Here is a 25,513-nt window from a genome sequence, read left to right on the forward strand (position 1 = left end):
TATTTATGTATCCATCGGTGCCGAGTTTGTATGTAATACTGCTACATTTATTTAATTATATACTTGGTGGTATAAACTCCACCCTTTAATGGGGTTGATAAAACCCTTGGTGTACGTTGCTTTGATTATCCATTTGTAGAACCTGTCCCCGGACTCTCGAAACAAGTGCATGTTGCACAGTAAGGTGTGTGCCCCTTTCTCCTGAATGCATACAGGTAATCAGTAAATCATACAAGTATCACCCATCATAATCTAAGGGAGCACACCGCACGCTTATCTTCTGCTAAATAGCAGGGTGTCCATCAGGTTAGTCCCAACTTGTCAGTTGGTTGTATAGCCCAGCAATAATGCTTAATTGTAGGAGGAGGTGGGCTGGTATTGAGGTACAGTTCGGGCCAGGCACACACCTGCACACACAATAAAATACACTGAAAACTATCTGTAAAAAGTACATGTGTATTGTGACAAATAAGTGGATGTCGTCCTTTCTTCCATAGGGCGGGGAGGCCCTTTTCATTGGGCCAAGGCGGTGCAGCCACAGACCATTAATTCCCCTTACGGTGGTGTACCTTGGGAGGATCACATGGGGAGAGAAAACCTGTATGGGACGAGGGACGACACTCTAGAACGAATGTGATATTTGCCCGCCCCTTCACAACCTTGCTCACCCTCTTACCTCATAGCAGCTCCTGTAGCCACCTACACTTCAAAGTACCTGTGTAAGGTAGACACTTCTGCCTCCTTAACAAGTACTGGGACGAGGAAGAGTAGGGTCTACCGATGTGAATCCTGTAGAAAAACTGAGACGAGGAAGAACATAAGTACCTCAGTGAATCATGGCAGTGAGGATAGTGCGACGAGGCAGATGTGCGGCTCAATGAGGAATACTCCAAGAACCAACACGTTCAGTCTAGTCAATATGGACAATTAATGGCAGTGGGTTCTTTAAAAGGAAAGGGCAGACTAGCTTTGTCGAACTGCCCTCTTTGGAGAAACCGTGAAGTTCAAGGAAGCTGGAGAAGAACCGACCGGGACTTTGCGAGAAGGGAGACCAGAGACAGTTCGGTGTCAAACGGACAAGAAGCAACAGCCGCGGAAGACATTCCCAAAGAACCAGGAGGTTGTAGAGAGTGGGTAAGCAGACGTCCAGCCGCCAAAGGCAGGTGAACCACAGCGAGGAAACCATACAGCTGGTAACCTGTGTCCAAAGAGCCCCGACAACGGTTCAGACTAGATAAAAAACAATGCGGGCGACAGGGGAGACGCGTATGGCCCAAGCCAGTGGGATAAAAGTGGGCAAACACAGAAAGGGACCACATATGGGTCTGGAAACCCAGGACAAGAGCCCTTGCTCAGTGTGCTTAGAGAGGCAAATCTTCACTTCACTGATGAAGCCCGACTAGGCTGAAACACGTGTCTGGGCTTGCTGTTGGTACTCTTATTCAGATGAGACTTGCCTAACGTTTTCGTTGCTGGACCAGACTGATATGCAAATAGTTTTTTCTCCTCTGTGAAAGATAGAGTGAGCTAAAAAATATGGTTGAAGACCCTCCCGAGTGGGCACCTTTCCATAGAACGTTATTTGGCCATGTATCTTGGTAGAGGGACTCCCAGACTTTTTTTGTTGTTGAATTTTCAAGAATAATATTGGACTGCAGTGGCATCAAGAGTGATCATCACAGTCACAGTACCTGGCAAGAGAGTACAACAGGTAGACCACCCGAAGCAGCAGAACATGCAAGTCTGTGACTCACACCCATAGAATAATGTCATGGCATTGAGAGTGCTCATAATCGTCGCAGCATCTGGCAGGAGAGTGTACCAGGTGGCACAAGGCGAGAAGCAGTTGTTCTTCTTTTCAATACCTGGCAGTGAGCCACCCAGGTAACCCATCAACAAAAAAAGTGAAGAAGCACAAGAAGACAAATACCTCTTCTTCAGCACAGGTGTGGAAGAGAAGAATAAACCAGGGGAAGGGAGTCATCCACTCTGGTAGTTGTGAACGTTGAAAGACTTGTGTACAGGAGGAATAAGTAGAAACCAGGGAGAGGGAGTCAGCCCCTATACTTGTTGCTAACAGTGAAAGAATGCTATGGAAACAGGAGCCCATTCTCTGGCAAACCGTGCTAAGAACTGGCAAGATCTCCTGTCCAGGAGGAGGGACGCATCCTTCTGGAAATCCTAGAGATATTATCCTTCGTTGAATAGAAGTGTTAGGCACAGAAGTAGGTTTGACACAACGGTTGACTTTTCTGATTAGCTGAACATTCTGACAAACCTTAGTTCATTAGTTGAGGCAGGGAAAAACTCCTCTTAGCAATAGTGATAGCTAGGTCTTTCCTTTTCTTTTCATGATAATAAAAGGTTTTTTTGTCATTTCAACAAAGTAACTTACTTCGATGCAATTTACGTTGTTGGAATTACTTTGAAAAAAACATCAAACTATTTGGGTAGGGCAGGGGCTCAAACCCGCCTTCCCCCACGCCCCAACCCAACCCCCTCCGCACCATACTTGTAACCCTAACCCCACAAACATGTACATTTCAAAGTGCTTTTGAAGTAATTTCCCCAGAGTAAATTACATTGAAGTAATTTGTTTTGTAGAAACCACGGGATACGAATAGGTCTATAACCAAAAGCATGCCACGTTTGTGTGCATACTTCTGCACCCTTACAGTATATGTATTTCAATTTTGCATTTCAATCCAGCAGTAAAGATGAAAAACACAGTAGGAAAATATCCGCGGCCACCAGCCCATTTTTGATACATGGATAAAGTAGCGAAATGTTACAAATAAAAAGGGGTACAACATATGGTGATAGTTACTACAGTAAAAGAACAAAGGAATGTTGCCAGGGGAACGCGGGTCCCCTGCACTGGTAGCAATATAGGCAATATAGGCTGAGTGCTCCCAAATAAGATGAACTAAGCAAGGAAATTAAAGGAAAAAGGCTTTACTCCAAAAGTGAGGACAGTATTCGAACTATAGTAGACATTTGGGGTGGAGGTGCCCATATGTATATGGCGGAAAAGCTGCAAAAAGTAAATCTTTCTTAATGGCTGCAGGTCAGTCTCTCCCTCCCACCACCCCGTTATTTGTCTCCCCTGTGGCTGGGAGGGAAGTCTTTGGGTCAGGAGCGTGTGTAGCTAGATTTCATGCCCAACCTATGGTCCCTTTTCCACCACATGAGCTCTCAGACGACTCAGCTGGTCCTACTTTCACCCCACCATCCATAGTCTCTTCCCTTTGAAATCTGGGGCTCTCCCCTACCTCGGTCCCCTTCTTTCTGGGTTTGCTCCCACTGATGTTTTCCTCCGCCTTCTCCCGAAGTACTTCTCCACCTTCTGTTACTTCACTAAACGTTTCAACCCTCCAACAAAAATCGCCTTCCATCAAGCACATCCATGATGTCAAGTCACTACCTTCCTTCTGACATATTCCTCCAGATGTTCAATACCTCCTTTTTGCTGTTCTCCAACATCCACTGCTAATCCTCCCAACTCCTTTTTAAATTCACAAATCTCCTCCTTCAACTTACCAACCCACTGACCTTCTCTTTGACTCTGCCAACCCCCTCAGACATGACTAGCACTTCCTTCTTATGCTCTGACTTCTCAAGTTCCACAACCATCTCCTTTGATGACTTTCCAAACTCCTCCTTCATTCTACCAACCTCCTCTACCCTCCCCTATCCCTCCAGATACTAATTCCTCATCCAATGCTTTACTCCAACCTTCCACAAATCCTTTGCTACCTCGTCCTTCCACTCTACAATGTTAGCAGCTCTTCATCATGCTCTACTCCTCCAATCCCATATTCTCTGGTCCAAATATTCCTTTCCAAACCAACTCTTTCTGCATGTTGTCTTTCCTCCCCTCCAACAAGCCACAAACTGAGATTGCAACAGCGTTTAGTGTCGTGGCCCCTCCCCTGTGCTGGTAGGCTGCAGCTGTGACTGTACGGTAGAGCTCCACTGCGATTAGCTCTGTCCACTTCCTTCCTGTCTGTTAGGCAAGTTTGCGTGCAGTATCCTTTGGGAGACTACACCAACCTTGTCCTCCAGGCAATCGGTAACCCAACCTTTGGTATATGTCTGTACTACATAGGTTGGTAGTGTGGCGGAGCAGCGAGGCTGATCTCAAGAGGGGTCAGTGTCCTTGTGACACAGAGTTTCACAATGACAATTCTTCAAATAAACTCTTAGACTCAAGGTTTCCTGATAAAACAATTAATCATTTATTTCACAGTCAGGTATATAAGCCTTCTTCAGAAGGGAGCAAAACATGTAACACTTAAAATATACTTCAAACACACTCTGGTTCTCTAAATCAGATGATACCCATTGGGGATGGCACAGAGACACATCCTACACCCTCAGGTGACTTAAATAGAATAGCTAGTAGAATGTGGACATTGATTTATCACTGGTACATTTAGAGCACTACTGAGTTCGGTGCAAAGGTTTAGATATGGGAAAAAAACAAAGGTTGACGAGAGCCAGGACAGCTAGTGTTAGTTGAGCAAAGTCTAGGGGAGCTGAAGATCTTCTTGCAGGTAAGTGAAAGTCTAGCACAATGTTTTTAGAAAAATGTGTAGAAATAATATTCACTTGAAGAGCCGCACACTGGGAGTCTTGTGAGGGGCAAAGCTGCAAGCAACTTTGCAATGGCAACCAAGACAAGTCTCAACTGAGAACAAATAAGGCTACACAACAAGAGTAAAACCTCTTAACTTTACAGTACCTTTGGTTAGAAGAAATGGTTCCAGCTGGCTTCTGTTCATGTGTAGCTCTGCAGATCCTGTTGTGTTGTGCCTCAGTCGTGGGGACAAGGAGGATGTCTGGGGCCTCCTGCACTACAATTTGAAGGTCAGCGGCAGCAATGGGCAAACTTCAATTCAGCAGCACTTCGCGGTTTCTGCTCCTCGCGTCTATAGCAAATGGCACCACTGTGGTCTCTCATACCACTCTGGACTTTCCTCGCAGCTAGGGTGCAGCACTCTGTTGAGGTGGCTCAGGCTTGGTCAGTCCTGCTTCAGTGGAGTCCGGGGGATCTTCCTTAAGCTCGTGTCCAACTTAAAAGTGATGCACTGGTGTTCCTCTCCCTGGCACTTCGGTTCCTGCAGCACCAATGGAAGTACAGCCAGCTCTGAGAGGATGTCCAGACGAGTTCACTTTGGGGATGTAGTCCATTCATTCTGTCCGCTTGCTGACCACAGCCAACTTGGATCTCTGATGCCTTCTTCTTTATTTGTTTTATATTGTTGTTTCTGTCTGAGCGCTCTGAGGCCTGTGGGTTAGTTGGCGCTATATAAAAAAACATTGGAATAGAATAGAATAGGGGAGAAGGGGTCCTTGCAGGGCTTCTCTATTCGAGGTGAATTCGGAACTTCAGCACAGCAGCAGGGATTCACCAGGCAAACCAATGGTCCAGGAGTTGCAGCAGGCGTCACTTCTAGGGTCTTCTTCGGATTCCTTCGTTCCAGTGGTCGACTCTGCCTTCCAAGCCAAAAACCTCGCCTTTTATGCAGGTTTCTCCCATTCAGTCGCAGCCTAGCTGTCACTCACAAAGCAGGGTGGCTGTTCTGCAAGGACAGCCAGCCAGCTAATCACCCTTGGGTGCATTCCTGTAACTAAGGGGATTAAGCACAGGGAGTTTCTGGCACCTCCCTCACTTCCTGCCAGACACGCTAGAGCCAGAGGCGGGCTTCACCTATGAATCCCGCCAAAGACAAAACTAACAGAGACCAAGCCTGGTTTGGCACGCAGAGTAAATCTCAAGAAGGAGCTTTCCAATAAGAAATGGCAAAAAAGAAGACTGGTCCTGCAATTGCAGCCCACGGTCAAAACACACAATGGTAGGAAAAGGTAAACCACTGCCACCAGCCATTAATTGTAGAAAGGGTAACATAAAAATGTTACATGAGAAACTAGACAAAGGGGATACTAAGTCACCCCTCCAGCACCCTATTGTAAAATAGTGTGTGCTGGGTCTAGAAAGCTACAAAATGTAAGTTAAGTCAATTTCACTTCACTGCTCTTGGAAAACAGTAGTTTATCCAAGAGAAGGTATTTAAACCTTTGGGAAACCTAAGAGACTTCCCTGTGCCACTGCACTGAAGGTGCTGTGTCACAATGTAAAGATGCCGCCTATGGAGTTTTTCAGACTCCAAAGTCAAAAGAAACCGTCCAAATCAGAGGATAATGTATGAAAAAGATCTCGCTCTCTACAGGTTAGAAATGAAAAAGTCCTAAAGTCCAGCAAAAAGCTGGGGGTCCCTAAGGTAGATGGAATTAGCACATTTCTGAGAATTCTCCCTAAGACTGTCACTCTGGGGATTGGGCTTGGTGAGACAGAGGCTATCAGAGGAGCAGCTATCTTAATTTTGACTCCTGCCCTGCTTCTCGTCTGTCTGCAGTGGTGCTGGACAGTCGGCCTCCCCCTAAAGTACCCCCTCCACCGAAGCTGGTTTCAGCCTTTTCCTTTCTTCAGCTGGTCAGTCAGAATAATACAATCTCCTTTGCGCCTTTGGAGATGGAGGCGCTGTATTATTGGCTGCCCTATTTTTTTCATTTCTAAGAAATGTGGGAAAGGGTGTTGGTGCCCCTGTTTTTATCTTCCATGAGGTTTTAAACACACCCCCCCCCACATCCAGCCACCCATACCCACCCTCCCCAGTTCTCCTGTCTCTGACTGGGGAGTGTGGTACCCGGGTCTCGCCTTTTGTTTAGCATACCAGGGGGATAATGGGAGAAGTATTCCTTCTCTTCCAGATCTCTGGAAACACGTTGGGTGGCTTCGGTCGGCGAATTATTCCCTGGACTTATATTGGCTTTCTGGGGCTTTGCTATTCCTTCATTCTTTCTCTCTGCAACATCCCGAGTTGCCCTACCTGGTTCCAGTACCGTTTTCGACTTTGACTCAATTCTGGCAGTGATAATGTCCACTTATTCTAATTTTGCGCCAGTGGCCGCTGGTCTAATTAAGTGTTTCTGTTCAGTGGGGCCATGTGAACCGACCCCTATTATCCGGGGGATCTGCAGTGTGGTGTCCCAGAAGAACCTCTCTGTACCTCCTCTGGGGCCTTGATTCTGAGGCATAGGTGGGTCCCTGGCCCCTCCATTCACTACTGTATCGTCCGTCAACGCCAAGCACTGGACCACAGCTTACAATATGTGTAAGACACATGATCGTAGATGTCAAGCATGGCAGAGGTTCACATTAAGAAATGATGTGGCTGACCAGATACGCACTAGACACTCGAAATGTTAAACTACTAGAGGTGCAATCAAAAATCTTTTTTTTTTTTAAAAAAGGTTGTCTTTCCAAAAAATTTGTTGCATGAAAAGTGTTCATCTCATAAGCTGTCTAACCACTGGGTCATGGTCCCAGAATGACGTTTCTGATGCTCTTCCTCCTTCTGATGGCCTTAGATTGAAGATTTCGCTCCTCCGCAGGTTGATTTTGAGGTCACGATTCCTGGAGAGGGAAAAGATAGGATCTTTAAGGTCTCCATCAAGTGGATGGCAGTCGTGAGCTGGCGGCTGCTGCACGAGGCCCTGGTGAGTGGCCGCATCCCTGTCCCCCTGGACTCGGTACAAGCCCTGGATGTAGCCATGAGGCACCTGGCATCAATGAGGTAATGAGCTGCAAGGCAGTGGTAATGGGTATCTGGAGAATCTCCGGGCCTCATTACAGTTGTTTGCATATGCTGCACGTGTGGCTGTTCTTACTTCCAGTGGATGACTGCTCTCATTTCTGATCTGTGATTGCTTTTAGACTGTGTGGATATTTGCTGTGTTATTGAGTACTCCATGAATGTGTCTTCTTTTCTGTGAGTGCTTTGTCAATTTGTCTTCAGTGAAATATTTCCATGGACACACTTTTAGAAGTTGCACCGACTGGTCATTTTGGTGCCTGCGTGCTGCAGTTTGGTCCTCATGACACTGTTAAGTTGGCCTCTGCCACTGTTTTGTTCTTCCTATTTTTTGCCCACATGCCAGTGTTTTGCATGGTCACTGGAAGGGATGAATGTCTTCAGGAATGGCTGCAGAGTTACGTAACCTTGGGGCAGGTGGGTAGGTCTGTATTCTACGGCATACCCTGATCTGTTCCTCCCATATCCTTAGGTACACTCCAGTGGGCCGCTCATTCTTCTCCCCACCTGAAGGATACTACCACCCTCTGGGGGGTGGCCGGGAGGTCTGGTTCGGCTTTCATCAGTCGGTCCGTCCTGCCATGTGGAACATGATGCTAAATATTGATGGTAAGTCCATGCTTCTGGTCTTTCTGTGGGGACCAGGGCCTCTTGAAGATTAGTCGGGGGAGGGGGAAGAGTCAGCCAAAAGTTACTTTTGCATTTCCATTCATGGGGATGTTGTGACCTTTCAGATCCTTTTTTATTGATGGCCTGTAGATCTGGGAAATGTTGATTTATTTTATCCCTCCTCCAATAGTCCTTTTAGAGGAAGACATTTGAAAAAACGAGGGTGGCGAGTCAAATTGTCCATGGTAGAATGAGGAGATTAATTGGAAGGACCAAAATAATAGTTGCTTTTATTGTTATGGAAACCTCCAACACACACCTCTCCAGATAGTGTTTTGCAGTTCTGATGCCCTCAAACCTACCTGAGTAATTGTCAAGCAAGATCTGCTTCTATAAATAAGCAATAAGACGTATAGAGACTACTTATTAGTGGTATCTATATTGGCGTATACCATTATGGAATCCTGTGCAAAAATCAAAACAAATAAAATGCATGCACTTTTTAAAGGTATCATCCTGGTCTGAAAATGAAGGGCTAAAAATAACCGTTTGATATGGAATGTAAACAGTAACAGTAAACCTATCTTTTTAAAGAGAAATTAAAAACAAAGTATTGCCTTCAGTGTATTTTTTTTTAAAGGAAATTATTTTATTAATCGGTTTTAAAATGTGTTATTTACATTTCTTAGTAGGGAGGAAATGCCCTGTTCCCTTCCCCTTAAGCCCCAACTCATCTCTGCACATCTGTCTGTTAATTTTTTTTATAATTGCATATTACAGTCCGGAAATCTCAGTTTTGGTTTCCTTCAGTTTTACATTAATCGTTTTCACCCCTTCATTTTCAGTTTCTTCCATTATTGGTTAATTACTTTGATTGTTTACCTTGTTAAGCAAGATTCAGATAGTTGTAAGCATTTGCCTCCATTGCTCTATTAAGGTTCACCTAGAAAACCTGAAAATGTACCTAAAACATTTGAGTGCAGCAACTTTAACTCAATTTCTTTGGAGTACAGTGGATCTCCAGTTCCTGGCAGGTGCTCCACGAATGAGCATGCTTTCCTTAAACGTTTTTGCTGGTCATTGTCATTGCCTTGTACATTGTAAGGATTTGTGTACGCTAAGTTGCCTGTGCTCTACGTATTCTTCCACTATGGTCATTTACCATTCCCCTGCCCTTCTGCGCAGACTTGTTTGATTATTCCTGTAGGTATGAGAGTTGTAAAGCTGGCCCCGGCTATGAAGCATAGTCTTATATGCTGCTTGAAAATAAAAAGGTACAGTAAACTGTCTATGAATAGTACAAGTGTCGGCTTTGGTGGACCTTGTGTTAGGGAGATTTATCTGTTTTATGCTTAATCCCCTATCGTAGTAAGACCTGCAGCACTTTTTGCTGGACTTTTGCACCTTTTTCTTTCCCTCCTGAATGAGGGGGAGCCTTTTTCCCCATAATTCTTTCTCATTTGCTCTGACTTTGGGAACTCTGTTTGTTCTGTTTTACTGTGCCCTATGGAGTCTTGCTTTCCTCCATATCTCTCTGCTACACTTTTACAGCACACAGCCCCCTATGAGCAGTTTTGCTGGGAACCCTTTGGGTTCGCCTTTGGTATTCTTTCAATTTTCCTAAGAACTACTGTTCTTAAGGAAAGAGGGATACTTTGCATCCTTTTTAAAGCTTTAATTTATGAGAGATTAGCACACTCCACCTTATGTGGAGTGCTAAAGGGATACCTATTATCCTCCTTCTCCTGTGAATTTTTGGTCACAGTGACAACCCTAAAGTTAATGCTGATGGCAGCGTACTCGTTCTACCAACGTTTGTGCTATTATTTTCTTCAGACTGTATTCACAGCCTTGGTTATGCACAAAAGGGTCACATATGTTATAACATGGTGGCTCCTTTCTTTTTCCCCCCTTTCTTGTTTGATGGTCCTTTGTTAGCCCTTCTACCATTCTTGGGGGGGGGAGGGGGTCTGAATGTGAGTTTTGTTTTGGCAGGAACCCATAGGCTCCAGTGTGTCTGAGAGGACATGAAGCAGGGTAGGAGTTAGAAACTCCCTGTGATTTTGTCTGTTGATGTGCCTGAATGGAACCAGTTTGAACTGCGGGGCAGATTGGACAGCCACCCACCCACCCACCCACCCCTTTCTGTAAACTGCAGGAAGAGTTTGCAGAGGAGTGAATGCTACATCCGAATAAAAGGTGAGGTTTCCGAGGCAGAAGGCAAGTCGACCACTGGAACAAAAGATCTGAAGATGACCAGAGACGCCTGCAGACACTTCCAATAACCATGAAGCGACCACTGCTGTACTCACCCTGTTTTTTTATCGAGAGAGGAGTTCCGAATAGGACGACTCCTTCCCCTGGGCTGCTGGGACCAACTAGCCCTAAGACGAACTGCAGATCTAGCCCACCCCTGAGGTGCTGAGACCTTCCAGGGCTGCAAACCACAAATACCAGTGCACCTCTAACCCATTTGCAGTGCAACATCTTTGAGTGAATGAATCCTCTCAGAACTTGCTCTGGTGTTAGTCCGTTGTCTTTCATAGTGTACGAAAGTGTTCGTTTTGGAAAAGGGGCGGTGGTGGAATTTGATTATTCTACGTGGTAGGATGGGGAAAAGGTGTTAGAACAAGGGGGATACCGCGTTTCACCTGTCGGTTTCCTACTTCCAATCCTTGAGTACCCCCATCCAGGTGATCCTCCCTCACTGGTCCACCCCCAGTAACTGGCTACAATGGCATGTTCTGGCCACCTGGGTGACAGATCCCCGGTGATTAGTCAGGGAGACACCTTCAGGTTTCTCACAATACCAAGGGATAGTTTCATACAATCTTAACTCCACATGCACTTTAGAAAAACTCGCTTAGCACCTTGACACAGATACGTACCCATTAGCTGAATAATGGTTGCACCAATGTCAATCTTCACGCTGCATTAACCCTGAATAAAAATTTAAATATTTGCAGTGTGTTAGGTAGATTTTCATTTTTGGGTGAAATTCTCGCCACTTTTTGAGTCCCCCAGCATTTTTGCTGGACTATTGGATTTTTGGACTGATTCTCCTGTAGGAACCTTTTTCCACACTCTCGTTCTTTTACTCTGACATGGGAACCATTTTTACTTCTTTTTGATACTTTTTAATGGAGTTATGCTTTCCTCCATCTTTTCTGGCATCTACATTTTATTATTGCAGCACTCAGCACTTTCTGTGCACTGTTACTGGGGAGCTCCTTGAGCTTCCCTTTTTATTTTACATGTGTTAAAACACGTTACCAGGGCAAGGGCACACCCCACCTTAAAGTGCTCAGTGAGGCTTTTAAGTTTGCCGTTATTTTATTTCTGGTCTTAGAGATTTTTAAGCAGTTATCTAATTTGAGGCAGTTTGTGTGTATTGCGAGAACCTATTTTACTTATTTCATTCATTTTGCACTTTTGCAAGGATAAAGTATCGTTTTCACTGTGTGTGATTATAACATTGTTGGAAGTGTTTCTTCCACTCTGGTTGCGGCCGCGTCACTCTTTCCCACGTGATTACAGGCTTTTATGTGCCGGAGGGATCCGATGCACCTGTCTCACACCAGAGGCGCACTAAAGGTCAGCTCGTCCATGGCTCGGCTGGGATGCCGGGACGAGATCTCTGGCCAGAGCCTGCTGTTACTTATGGCGAGGGGCTTGCACAGGGCTTGTTAATGCAGCTTGCTTCTACTTCCACCAAATTCCTCCCTGGCATTTAGCTGGGTGAGGAGTCCTGTCTAACCCATATCCCCTCCCCCCTCGTGTCTTAGTCTTAAATGTTTCTTGCTGAATGCTCGCTCTCTTGTCGAACATTCTGCACATTGCCATGAACTTTTGGATGCGAACTCCCTGGATTTTGCCTGTGTCACAGAGACATGGGTCTGTGCCTCATCTCGCCGTTCTGTGGTTCAACTTCTGACTGCAGGCTTTAGTATGCTTTGTGCTACGATTCATGCTGGGGGTGGGGTTGTCATAATATATAGTTAAAAGTTCACTGGGACGGTGCTCTCTGACATGATATTAAAATGTAGGCCTGTTTGGCTCGTTTTATTTCTCTCGCAATGTCTATCCATATTCTGCTGATTTATCGCCGCCTGGTCTTGATTCCAAATACTGTGACTCTTTTTTGGAGTTGGTTTCTGACCTCCAGCTCTGCTTCACTAAACTGTGGGTGTTGGGCGATTTTAATTACAAGCCAAATTACCCATTTGCTCTACCCGTTGGTCGCTTTATTTCTGCTATGCCTAGTCTTGCTCTCTCGCAGTTGGGTTGGTGGTGGGGCCCACTCATAGATTGGGCAATACCCTGGACCTTATTTTTGCCCCTGTGCTTTCTACTACTGCGTTCCTTTCGCTACCAATTACCTGGTCTGATAACTTTTAAGTGGGAATTCCCTCTTTCCGCCACAGGTCAAAGAATTTCTCCTGCGCACCGGCGCAACTGCCGCTTTGTTTCCTGTGTGGCTATTTTTGCCCAGGTGACATCGTACTGTGAGTGGCACCCTGTTCTTGATTTGGACTGTACTTCTCAAGATTGTTTAACATCTGCCGACTATCTTGCTCCCCTCAGGTTTAATGACACTCTCCAAGCTCTTTGCCTCCAAAGGAGACAGGCTGAACAGGAATGGCGCCTCGCTTATGCTCCTGAGGCCAAGCTTGTTTTATGCCATATTTCTTCTCTTCATCATAAAGCCATCTATGATGTGAAACGTGCCTATTTTATGCACCAGGTCGAAGGATCCCTTAACCCAGAAAATTGTTTAGAGTAATGTGCTCTCTTCCCTCCCTTCTGTCGCTGTGGTCCCTTCTCAATCCATATGCGACTCTTCGTCACTTTTCTTTGTAAAGAAGATTTAGAACATTCATACTAATATATTGGCTCCTCAGTGCTCCAAATGGATGCTCCTTCTTGTGTGGCGCCTACTGTCAAGCCGCCTTGCCTCTGGTCCTCTTTTCCTGTCTTTTCCCAATAGGAAATTCTTACAACCGTGACTAAGCTTAAATCTGCTTCTCTGGCTGATGCCATTCTTGTCTGTGTGTTGAAGGAAGCTATACTTTTAATTGCTCCTTTGATTACTCAGGCTGTTAACCTCTGATTCAGCTCTGATGCCACTTTTGAACAACCTTCCCTGGATCCTTCAGTACCGGCTAACCTTCGTCCTATTCCTTTGCTTTCCTTTCTGATGAAGGTTCTTGAACCTTTAGTGGTTCCTTGTCTCCCCTCGTTTCTTGAGGGTTCTGTCGTCTTTGATCCCTCGCAGTCCAGTTTGCGGCACTGAGGGGAGTGCTGGACTCAGTAGTTGACGATCTTGCGCAGCTGCAGGACCAGGGCAGCGTACGGGCTCTGATGTTACTCGACCTCTCTGCCGCCTGAAACACCCCTGGTCTTTGTCCTGTAGTTTGCCTGCTTGGAACCAGTTGGTGCTGGGAGGCTAGCTGTCTCCATTGGACAGCCAATCACCAGACATGCATTCATTCAAACAAATGCTGGGGGTGACTGTCCAATGGAGACAGCCAGCCTCCCAGCACCAACTGGTTCCAAGCAGGCAAACTGCAGGACAAAGTGCAGGGGGGTTTCAGTCACCTCCCCCACTTCCTGTCCTTTCAGGCCCTGAAAGCCTTGGTAGGTTTTCCAAGGTAAGCCCACCAATGACAAGACCCATCAAGACCTCCCCCACTCAGCCAATTTTCCTGCGTAAAAGGCGATGGTCCTGGAGCTGAAACTGTCGACCACTGGACTGAAGATCCAAAGAGTAATTCGTAGGAGGACATCCCAGAGCTGTTGAGTGACCGCTGCCGACCCGACCCTGAATACCAAGCGACAGCGAAGATCTCTTGAAAATTACTACCTCCCCTGGCCTGGACCACCTGCCATTTTGAGCCATTCCTGGAAGAGCTGCAACCTCCTGGGCCTGCAATCTCTGTATACCATGGGACATGTGCAAAGTGCGGTTTTGGCTGAAACCTTGTGGGCATCCCTCTCGGCCTGCAGTGACTATTACCCGCCCCTACACGTCCCCTCAACCGAGTCGAAGTCCGAGAACCGGAGAGAAGTCTGCCGGGCAACAGCCATCACTGTCCTGAAGCCTGTGAAGGGCTAAAACGAGCCAGTGCCGTGAAGTTCTGCTTTGTGTCCCACTGCTAAAGTACAACTGTCTGATCCCTCAAGTTCCTTCATCAGCCACCAAGGCCAAGAAACCAGAACTGGGGTTTGATGTTGCCTCACCTTGGGGACAGTCCTGTGACATTGTGTACTTCATTAAAAAGGTCCTGTTCTGCTCCTAGGTACTCACCTGGGGCTTGCTGCATTGTTCTTTTGTTCCTGGGAGCCGCATTCAGATAACCATTGCACCGCTCCAGTGCCTCACTTGAGCTACATTGGGGTGGACAACCAATTGTGCTCTACCTTTCCGTAGGACACTTGTCCTTGGGGCAACCTGGCTAGAGAACCAGTATATTTCCTTTCTAAAGTAAACCTAACTGTTACCAGCCTGCAAACTCGTCGAGTTTCTGCTGGACTCAGCTCCTTTGATTCCTGAACTCTGCTTTCTTGCCTAATCTTCCTCAGCCCTTGGTCACTGGTGCCCACGTGTCCTCTCTGACTTTGTGAGACTCACCTAAGCCAGGGTTGAACTTCCTAAAATAGGCTAAGCTAAAGTCATCAATGTTTCTATAAATTGACATATATGTTTCAGGAGGTTTGCTTATGTGATCTGTTACCATTATTGCTATTCTGAAGTATCTAACTCTGAATTTGCAACTGTTCTCCTATTATATTATTGTGTGATATTACTCGCCTTACTTAAATGCTACACGCCTTGATGTATATAAATAAATACCTACTTATTATATAACTTATAGAGTTTCCTTGAACAAGTGTATGCTCTGAGTTCTGTATTCCTCACTACAGCCCTCCTCCCGCCAAGACTAAGCTTGGCTGCTCAGCCATTGCTACCAAGCCTTTGGGTAATCGGGCTACACCTAAGGGGTGTAACACTGTTCACTAAAGGTGTGCTTTCTTAAGTCTTGTCCAAGACAGGACTTTACATGAATACCCCAACACAGTAACTCAAAGGTCTTTTTTGAATTATATGCATGTACCTAATACACACCCATATTAGCTAATGGGGCCCCTTTGGTCTCTTTATGCCACCCTTTTATTTCCCTCCAGTATTCTTTTTTTTTTTTTTTTTTAAACGTGTGCAAAATGTAAATAGTAACCCATAACAAGATCACTGTTGTGATGAATCTGGGTAATCTCTCCTGTCTCCTCAAGGGGGGGGGGGCACCCCCATTCAGGCTAGGGTGATGAGGCTGCTCCGCAAGATCCTCCCTATGGGTTTGGGCAAGCGTAACCTCACTGGGAGTGACTCCTCCTTTGGTGACTAAGACTCCTCCGGTGTTAGAGGGACCCCTGTCAAATCTGTACTTTCCGCCTATATGGTGGACCACAGAAATTGTAAAGGTGATCAGACCTTTTTGTTTTTCTGACAGCACTACTGAATCATCCTCAGACTCGACAGATAATCAGAAGCAGAGACTCCTATAGAAACACTGAAGCCCTCAGCTGGAAGAGTAGATTCCTTTTTGCTAATCAAAACGGCAGGGGACATGACGCGCAGAGTGGACACTGCTACTACAGCACAGAGTCATGGAGGTGGGACCACAGACAAAATGTGGTGGGCCAGGAGTCTGCAAAACACCACCCAATCCAGGAATGCCAGGGGTGAAAGCTCTTCAGCCCATACGGAAAAGCGCAGAAGAGAGACAAGGCCTCGAGAATGCTGCCACGTCAGAAGGCAATAACGCAGCAGGCGGAGACACCAGAATCACTGACACTCGCTGGTGGAAGTGCCATGAGAGAACCAGTGTTTGGGCCGCACAGGTACAAGGGAGGTGGGTGGCTGGATGCTGCAGGGAAGCAGAAACCCCAGTCCTTCACAGAAGAGTTAGCCTATGAACTACATGAGTGGGGACCGACTTGTCCTGAGTAATGCAAGCAACCCAAGGGTTTCAGATCCCGTAAATAGCTTGTAAAAGGGCAAAGGTGCCTTGAAGGACACAAGGACTGACAACAATACTGAAATCCCAGTGAACTATATTGAAAAATCCAATAGATTCCCTAAAGTGATTCCCCACTGCCAAAGGAGGCAATGTTAGAGCCTACAATGAAAACCATTTTGAAGCTACTAATACCAAGCTACAGCAACTGGATGACAAATGGTAATTTTTCAAGTCCAGAATGTCTGAATTGGGGGGAAGAGTTGGTTGTGCAGAAGATGTTACAAATAGAGTGGCAGCATTGGAGACGGTGGTTAAAACCCTCCAGAAGCAATCTGAACATTTAGAAAACAGGAAAAGAAGGAACCACCTTCGTATTGTTGGCCTTCCTGAAGGAATAGAAAAATATAATCCTATTTAATTTCTAAACTCCATGCTTCCTAAACTACTGGACCGCCCAACATCAGTACATCTTAACATCCAAAGTGTTCAACGTGTGGGCCCTCTCGGTTCTATACGCAATCCATGCTCCTCTTCCAGAACTCTGATTTTGGCCTTGCTAGACTATACACATATTCAAGTCCTACTAAATCAAGTGAAGCAAATCAAGCAATTAATATGGAAATCTTTTTGATGTCTTCCCTCTACAGCTAAACAATAATGTTTATGCTTTCTATACTAGTCAGTATGATTTATTTATACCCTCAGCGTTGATATTATACTACTAAATAGTACTTCATGGAATGGTAAAGGTTTACATAACCCTATTAAGATGTAAAACGTTCTCTTATCTAACCAGAACTAAACCTTCTATTGCCTGTTTTTAAGAAGCACATCTTGCAGAAATGGAAGCAGGCAAACTTAAGAAGTTATGGGTAGCTGCGGTCTTTGCAAGTGCTGATCAGTGTAAGAAAAATTGAGTTCTTACTCAAATTAATAAAACTCTTCAGTGTAGAGTGATTAAGTCTGAATCCAGTGATTTAGGTAGGTAGCTTCTTGTATGTGTATCGACTCAATTGATATGCAATTCTCAGTGTTTATGGTCCTACTTTGCCAGATCCCACATTTTGGTCTCATCTGAAAAATCACCTCTTTCAGGCTTATTTGGGTAACCTAATTGTATGCAGAGACTGTAATGAAATTGCCTCCATACTTGACAGAAAGTTAACCGTCCATTTTAAAAGCTCTAAAACACATAAACAATGTTTGAATTTTATATTTCAATTGAGCCTTATTGATGATTGGTGCATAACTAATCCTACGACTTACAGAACACCTTCTATTCTAATCCGCATAATTCATTTTGTAGAATAGATCATTTTCTTCTCTCTAAATCCAGGTCCAGCCTCATACTACATACCGACATAGATTGTATTTCCTTATCAGATCATTCTCGAGTCCACATTAAGCTTAAAATCGCTTCAAAAATCAAATAGATGGAGATTTAATACAGTTTTGTTAAAGGATGATTTATTTACTCTGTTTGAGCCACATCATTTCTTTTATTGATAATAGAAGTGAGGGTACCTCCATTCCAAATAACGAACTGTTATAAAACTGTACTTGGAGAGCAAATGATTTCATATGTTGGCAAGAAAAAGAAGAAATTAAAACCAGAATCAGAGACTATTCTGAAACAATTAACAGTTCTAGACAAGCAATATGCACACAATGCCACTCCAGATGCATTTAATATTATTATACAATTAAGAATTAAATATAACAAAATTACTTCTGAATACTCATGTGCCTCACTACTTAAATATAAGGCTAAAACATAACATCTTTTTGTATGAAGCAGAATGTGTATGTGTGTGTGTATGTATGTTTGTCCGGCTATACAAATCCATACCGTTGAACCCACGTCTACCAAATTTTGCATGAATTCCTCTTTTGTCTGGGTCAAGATTGTAGTCTGTTTGAATGCAAAAAAATCACTCCGTAGACACCCTAATTTACTGATGCTCATACCCATTCACTACAGTAGGTACCAGAAGGAGGCACACTTTGGAAACGTGTCTGAAGCAATATGTATGTTTCACCCACATATTAACAGAGCTGATTTCCTCACCTTAACGCGCAAAATACTTTCGCTTAGGTTCCTGGATACCAAGAATTTTGATGAGCCAATTAAGGACCCCAAGTTTCAATTTAGCAAAATATACTGCTGCACAGATGAAACTGCCCAATTGATCAGAACCTACAGTGCCAGATATGCAGAATTAGGCTAAGAGTTAGATGTGGCAGAGGGGGTGATTGTCATCGAGCCGACCCAGCAACCTGATATTCGAACCCTCAAAGATAAAATTGCGAATATAGACAACGCTGGAAATACGCCCAATAACAGCTCTGCACTTCAATCCAACATTTTGGATATACTGAATTGGCTTGTACTAAATAGAGGAAATGGCGTAACAGCTGGAAATTGAGATGTGGCCATTGGTAACTGGAACATTAGAGGTTTTGCCCATCTCCTCGAGCCTTGGGGTGGGTCCATTGATCTCTTGCTAAAGAATGACATTTTCCTTCTCCAGGAAGTTTGGCTATTGTCTGAACTTTGGATCGATGACTTTCCAATCTTCCAAGTACTAGCAAAGAAAGGCCCTCAATGCTGTTCTTATGGAGGCCTTGTCGTGGGAGTACAAAATATGTTGAAGGCCACAAAAATGCAGAATTAAGTTGATAGTCCATATGTATTGGCGGTTTGTGAGGGAGGAAACGATGAGATGGGGGCCATTAATGTCATCATGTCTATGATCCCCCTCGGATAGCAGTCACCAACGACATTGTAGATTTGATTCTTGATGTTATTCGTGATATTCAACATTTTTATGAATCTGCACGATTATTTATAGGGGGTGATTTGAATGCACAATGTAACTGCCTCCATGCAATTAACGAAACTGATACTGTTAAAGGTAGTCTGTCATTACCCTGGTGGCTAAAGGTAATCGCAAAGGCAATTCCTGGGTTGACTCCATGCATGACTGGGATTGTTTTCTTCTGAACGGAAGAGTTAAGGGGGATATCCCAGAAAACAGTACCTGGAGGGTTGGGACAAAGTCATCTACCCTGGACTGTGTTTTGTAATCAGCCGGCGATCCCACACATTAGAAAGCTGGCTATTACTCAAACGAATTTCAGTGACCACGCTATCCTTTCCCTACATATAGCATATCAAAGGCAAGTTGGAGAACTGGAAAGAAACTCAGCTGGCTGTAGAATCCGCGGGACAGACAGGAGCATTGAGAGAGCCGGAAGATATTTTTTCTTCCACAGCGCAAATTGTCTCTCCTCTGTGGCAGATTTAATGACTAATGGAGTAGAAGGAAAGATTAAGGATACCACTTGATCATTAAAGGTACACAAAAGCAGCTTTTCTATGCTCAGCAATAATAAGAAATATTGCTTTGATAGGACAATACAGGAATCCAAAACAAGCTCAAGCGCAAACTAAATCGGATCAGGAAGCGGCAAAAAACCCTGCTGAAGTCTTGGGTCACAATAAAGAAAGCCAAAAACAGACAATCGAAGATGGGTGAAGGATTGGCTATCCTCAGGTAGAACTGCACAGTGGCAATACTTAGTCGCAATTACGAACAATGGGGACTTGCATACGTTTTGGAAGCTGCTTAGATGCTTTCATTCCAACATATCCCCTCAGGAGATCTGTATAATTGGGGAAAACGAGTGGGCAAACCATATTAGAAAAAAATGTTAGAACCCCGTAGCCACAAGCACGAATCCAATCCTTGCAGGAGAGACATTTTCCATCAATTTTTCTCACAAGGAAATTGGGCTAACAATTGCCTCCCTCAAGGATTCTAAAGCCCCTGGTCCCAATGTGATCCCCAACGTCTTGTTGAAGAACGTAACTTTCTGGGGGGGAGATACTACCCTGCTTATTCAATAAAGTGAGTTAGAAAGGGAAGATTCCTGGATCGTGGCATGGGTCGATTTTGGTCCCAATCCATAAGAATGGACTGAGAACATGCCCAGAGAATTTCAGACCATTATCAGTGTTAGACGCAACTGGCAAAATCTTTGCGTCCTTACTGTTGGAAAGACTACTAACCTGGGAGGAATCCATCTGCCTACTCAGTTATTTCCAAATGGGCTTTTGTTCAGACTCGGGTACTACCCAATGTTTATGGATGCTAGACTCCCTGGCCAAGGCTGCTAAATCTAAAGACCAACCTTGTCTGTATATAGTGACGATTGGCTTTAAGTCCGCCTTTGATACGGTCCATAGGGGTAAACTCTGGGCAAAAATGAAGCAGCTGGGCTGCCCAAGAGCTCTTTTATTAGCCATCATGGGCCTTCATGAGAATACCTCTGTCCAAGTCACACTAGATAATAAGAGCCTGATTTCGGCCCCGATCAGTATCAACCGTGGTATCAAACAGGGCTGTTCCCTCTCCCCGCTGCTTTTTAATATAAATCTCTCAGAGCTCCCTAAGGCATTTAAAGCTGCATACACCTGCCTGCCAAAGATAATGGAGGTCTGCGTCTCATGTTGCTCATGTGCAGATGACCTTATTGTCTTTGATCATACCATCACAGGGTTCAAATGAGCTATGCTAAATTATGCCTTGAACATGACCTCCTGTTGAATTTTGATAAGACCAACCTAATGCATTTCTCATATAAACCTGTGACGATTCCTACACTGCTCATCGACTGAGAAGTCATTGAGCGACTGTATCGCTACAAGTACTTGGGAGTGGAATTTACCACTAAGTCTGATTCCGCAGAATTGAGGGAAGTAAGAAAGCGTAAGGCTATCTCTAAATTAAACATGATATCATATCCCGATATGTACAGGCAGCGCCTGATTTTAGCCTTAAAGGCATCCTGACTCTCTATAAACAATGCTTTTGTACCTCACTGCTTTATGGCCTGGAGGCACTCAAAATGATGGATCTCTCATGGATGAAAGCCCTGGAGGGTAGATTTTTGCGGTAAATGCTCGGGCTTGGGCCTAGCATTCCAATAGAAATCTTACGCCTTGAGCTGGGACTTACCTCTTTCATCCATGGTAATCAAAAAGTGATGCTTATTATACAAAGTCCTGCAAGCTACCAATATGCCCCTTGCTGAATCTATCAGGCAAACAACCTCCCTCGACAAAATGTTTAACACTATCGGCCTTGATCTGGAAACTTGTAATGGAGGGAAGCTTGCGTGACTTGAATAAGAAAGCAACCCGAAAAATTGAGCAATGGTCTTGGTGCAAAACCTATGCACATTTATCTACTCTAATCAGCTATAATAGCCTAATGGAACAACTTGTCCATAGTTACAAAGCACCCCAGGGATACCTGTTACTGTGTTCTTCCCCTGAATTGCATATATTCTTGCTCCTTCTGAGAATTGGCAAATTGCCTGTGTTGTCGGTCCTCGGTCCAGAACAAGAGATTCCAAAGGTGGAGAGGTATTGTCGCTACTGTGGGCTCGGGAACCACTTGAGACTGCTCAGCATGACTTAACGCAGTGCAAGGTGCATAGCTCTCTATATGTTAGCAGGTTGGGGGCTTATGTCTCTGATCCTAACGGCATTAAGTCTAAGGCATTCTGGCGTTATTGCCCGAACTCAGGCCATAAATCAATGCACATTGCACTTTTCGGTATTTCGAAGGAACTCCTAAAACATGGAAAGGTAGGGTCGTATATATCAAATATGGTATATCAAAAATGATAAAAACCTCATACTTTTTCTAATGCACTGTCGATATAGGACTAGATTTGAATTATGAAACATGCACTTTTATGCAGTATGCTGAGAGCAAGACTATCCCTCATTCTTATCTAATATAGCTCTGACAGCATCTATTACGAGACCTGAGAAGTTAGTATTAATTTCATAAATCTTATGGAGTTTCTATGAAGTGAATTTTATGAATGTTATGCTTATAAAAATGTAATTCTATGAAATTAAATTTAGTGAATTTTTATGAACTTTGAGTAAGCAAATTTGAATGATTTCTTTATATCTGAAGAATATGTAGTAATGTAATGTGATACGTTGTATGAATATTATGTGTTATATGAATTTAATTGTAAATGTATTATGTTAAAGCACTATGAGCTATAATCATAATTAATAAATAAATAAAAACATGTTCAATGTCTTGGTTATTCCTCTGAAATGTATCACTACTGTATACAGTTTGAAAGTGTTTATTAAAGCATGAAAAAAAATGGCATTTTGTGTTTTTTTTTATAACGCCACTCCAAATATGGGAAATGGGAAGGTTACAGTTTACGGAGTTCATTCACAAGAAGCGAGCACAATCAATCAATCATTCTTTATTGGACACTTTCTCAAATGTGCTGAATCCATTGAGTGACTGAAACACAGCGCCCCAAAAAACGAACTTCACTTGGAAAACCTCCATCTGATGCAAAGTGTAAATCAATATCAAGAGCTTCTGAAACACAACAATAAACGGCAGCACGACTTGCTGACCAGAGCACAAGAGCAACTTTCTCTAGGGAAAATGAAATGCAAACTGATGCAACACGTGCTGACATGAGGACAAGAGCAACATCCTCCAGGGCATGCACGAGACCACAAGCATCCCCTAACATGTTTAGGCCTTGTTGGGCCTCATCAGTGAGAAGTAGCTTGGGTCTTGCCCGTAGTTATGATTTATTCAAAACCTTCCAGCCATCACCTGTTTGTTTTTGCTTTGTCACCCCGAGTGGGACGAGTATTCCCAGACGTGGGTCCCGTGCCTGCTGGGCCTAGAGACCCAAGCTACTTCTCACTGATGAGGCCCAACAAGGCCGAAACATGTTTGGGGGATGTTTGTGGTCTCGTGCAGAAGGTATGTGACCTAGCAGTTCGGGCTGGACTACCCCTTTTTGGGGTGGGACCAAGCCTGATTTGCATATGTTTTTTCCCCTTCTGTAATGGCTTGGCAGGCGAAGAACTATGGTCTGGAAGGTTGCCCAGAGCAATGCCAGTGGTTAAGATTCAGTCTAAACCTTCCAGCCATCACCTCTTTGTTTTTGATCTTAAGCAAACCATCTTATTCCCTTTTTGCCCTGCTTCATTAAAAATGGTCAGGTTGGATATCTCAAGGGCAGGTTGTCCTCTAACATCAGATTATTTTGGGATATTTTAGATATTGTTGATAACTCCTAAGGGAGTTATGCAGCTATAGCTCTCGATGGATGCAGAAAAAGCATTTGATAGAGTATAATGGGATTTTGTTTGATGCGCTTCAATGGCATGGTCTTGGTAACCCCTTTTTTATACATGATCAAAGTATTATATTCACATACTAAAACTGCTGTTTTTGTTAATGGACAGATGTCATCTTCCCTTTGTTTAGGGGAACCAGGCAAGATTGTCCCCCACTTCCCCTATTATTCATATTGACCTTGGAGCTCTTCCTAGAAACTATAAGACCTGAAAAGGCAATGCAAGGTATCAATGTTGGTGATTCACAAATAAAATGAGCGGCCTATTCAGATGATGTACTCCTGCTTCTTAAAAACCCTGATACCAGCTTACCTAGCCTTCTATCTAATAAAATGCACTTTGCACTAGCTCCAGGTTTCAAATTAAATACAGATAAGTCTGAAATATTACCCCATACTGTCCATTGTTCTAGACAACACATTCAGGCGTATGGTATGAGATGGTGCTCTAATGGCATTAAATATTTAGGCGTCCATATTTCTTCTTCTATAAGAGATATTATCAAAGTAAATATAAATGCTGTATTATCTACAATTAAATAATTAATAAATGCATGGATTCCTTTGTTCCCATCTTGGTGGGGTCGTCTTCAGACCATTAAAATGATTTCTCCCATTATTTTATATACCCTATATATGCTACCGATATCTTTTCCCTCCAATTTATATAAATCTATTGATTCATGTGTGGCAAACTTTTTATGGAAACAGGAGAAACGTAGGATCTTGCTTAGTAAACATAAACATCCGTTCAGCATGGAGGTGGAGGGTTTCCTAATTTTAGGAATTACCATTCAGCATTTGTAGTAAAACAAGCTCAGATGTGGTTTTCACCTATAAATGATAACACTGTTCCAACATGGCTGCATTTAGAAAGACACGGTTTTCCCTTTGACACTTGATGATTGTCATATGCTTAAGGGGAAAAACAAATTCATTAAATGCACAAGTGTCTGCTAATTATATTAGATAGTATTTATTCAGTGCGTCTTCATCTCAATGTTTTTCACAATATCTGTGATTTAATAATTTGATACGTGTAAGAGGCAAATCTGTTTTCTGCGGAAAGTGGCATGAAAAGGTAACTTAAATATGTTCACCAATTATTGAACCAAGGGGCGGTTACATTTAAGGACTTTAAAGGAAGGTTTTCTATTCCTCTTTCCGAATGGCACCAATACACTGGTTTAATTCATGCATTAGTAGATCATTTAGAACTTCTAAAACCCAATATGCAAGTTCATCGGCAAGATAGGTTTCAGAAATTACACAATCACAAGTTTACTGCTTCAATGTTCTATAAAAATCTTACAGCGGAACGTACTTTTGATCCACAATGGGGGGTCACTTGTTGCCTGGAAGCAAGACTGTACTTTCATTAATGAAGACATCTGCTGGCCTGTGGTTTGGAGGAACATTTCACTGACCCAAACTGTATAGGTCTTTCATCATGGAGTTTTTATTACTATGTCTAAACTTTTCAAGTTTAAGATCACACAAAATGATAAATGCTGGAGTTGTCCTGCTGCAGAAGTTACATTGAAACATGCTTATTGATTGTAAAGGTGTTCAAAAGTTTGAAAAGTGTTTGGGTCACTATAAAATGTATCTTTAAAACACAGTGTGATTTTGATTTTAAATGTCTTTTTCTTGGAAGCTCACAAATTCAGGATAAATTAGAGTTCATTGCAAGTCATTTGTTTAACCTGTTTTTGTTGCTATTTAAACAATTATGGCTAATTGGAAAAAAGTTAGATCGTATTAATTACAACATTTGGTGGAACTCATTTTGTGACATTTACAGGCTGGAAATATGTAATGCTTCATCACTATCTTTAACTTGTAAACATGAACTAAAATGAAATGGGTTTCTTGATTACTTATGTGCTAATGTTCCTGTTTCATAATTGTAATTGTTACTATTATACTATCCTTCCTCATGCCCTTCTCGCTTTGGTCTGTGGCGTATGTCTTGTGTCTTTTCGTTCCAAAAAAAAAATGTCTTTGCTACATTACTTCGAA

At 43.5% G+C, this 25,513-nt stretch overlaps 1 protein-coding gene across 3 annotated transcripts in view; it reads left to right on the top strand.

Annotated features, from left to right (window-relative positions):
• Window positions 1–25,513, top strand: part of LOC138503099 (protein argonaute-1) — a 582,484-nt gene that overhangs the window by 119,679 nt on the left and 437,292 nt on the right. For 2 of the 3 annotated variants that reach the window (XM_069622604.1, XM_069622606.1), the window contains exons 4-5: window positions 7,435–7,640; window positions 8,131–8,267. In XM_069622604.1, coding sequence (XP_069478705.1) covers window positions 7,435–7,640; window positions 8,131–8,267 — 343 coding nt within the window. The remainder of the gene's footprint in view (window positions 1–7,434; window positions 7,641–8,130; window positions 8,268–25,513) is intronic. The other variant, XM_069622605.1, reaches the window with a different exon arrangement.

Source organism: Ambystoma mexicanum, chromosome 11 (assembly GCF_040938575.1).
Source record: "Ambystoma mexicanum isolate Mex_15411 chromosome 11, UKY_AmexF1_1, whole genome shotgun sequence".
Classification (NCBI taxonomy): Eukaryota; Metazoa; Chordata; class Amphibia; order Caudata; family Ambystomatidae; genus Ambystoma; species Ambystoma mexicanum.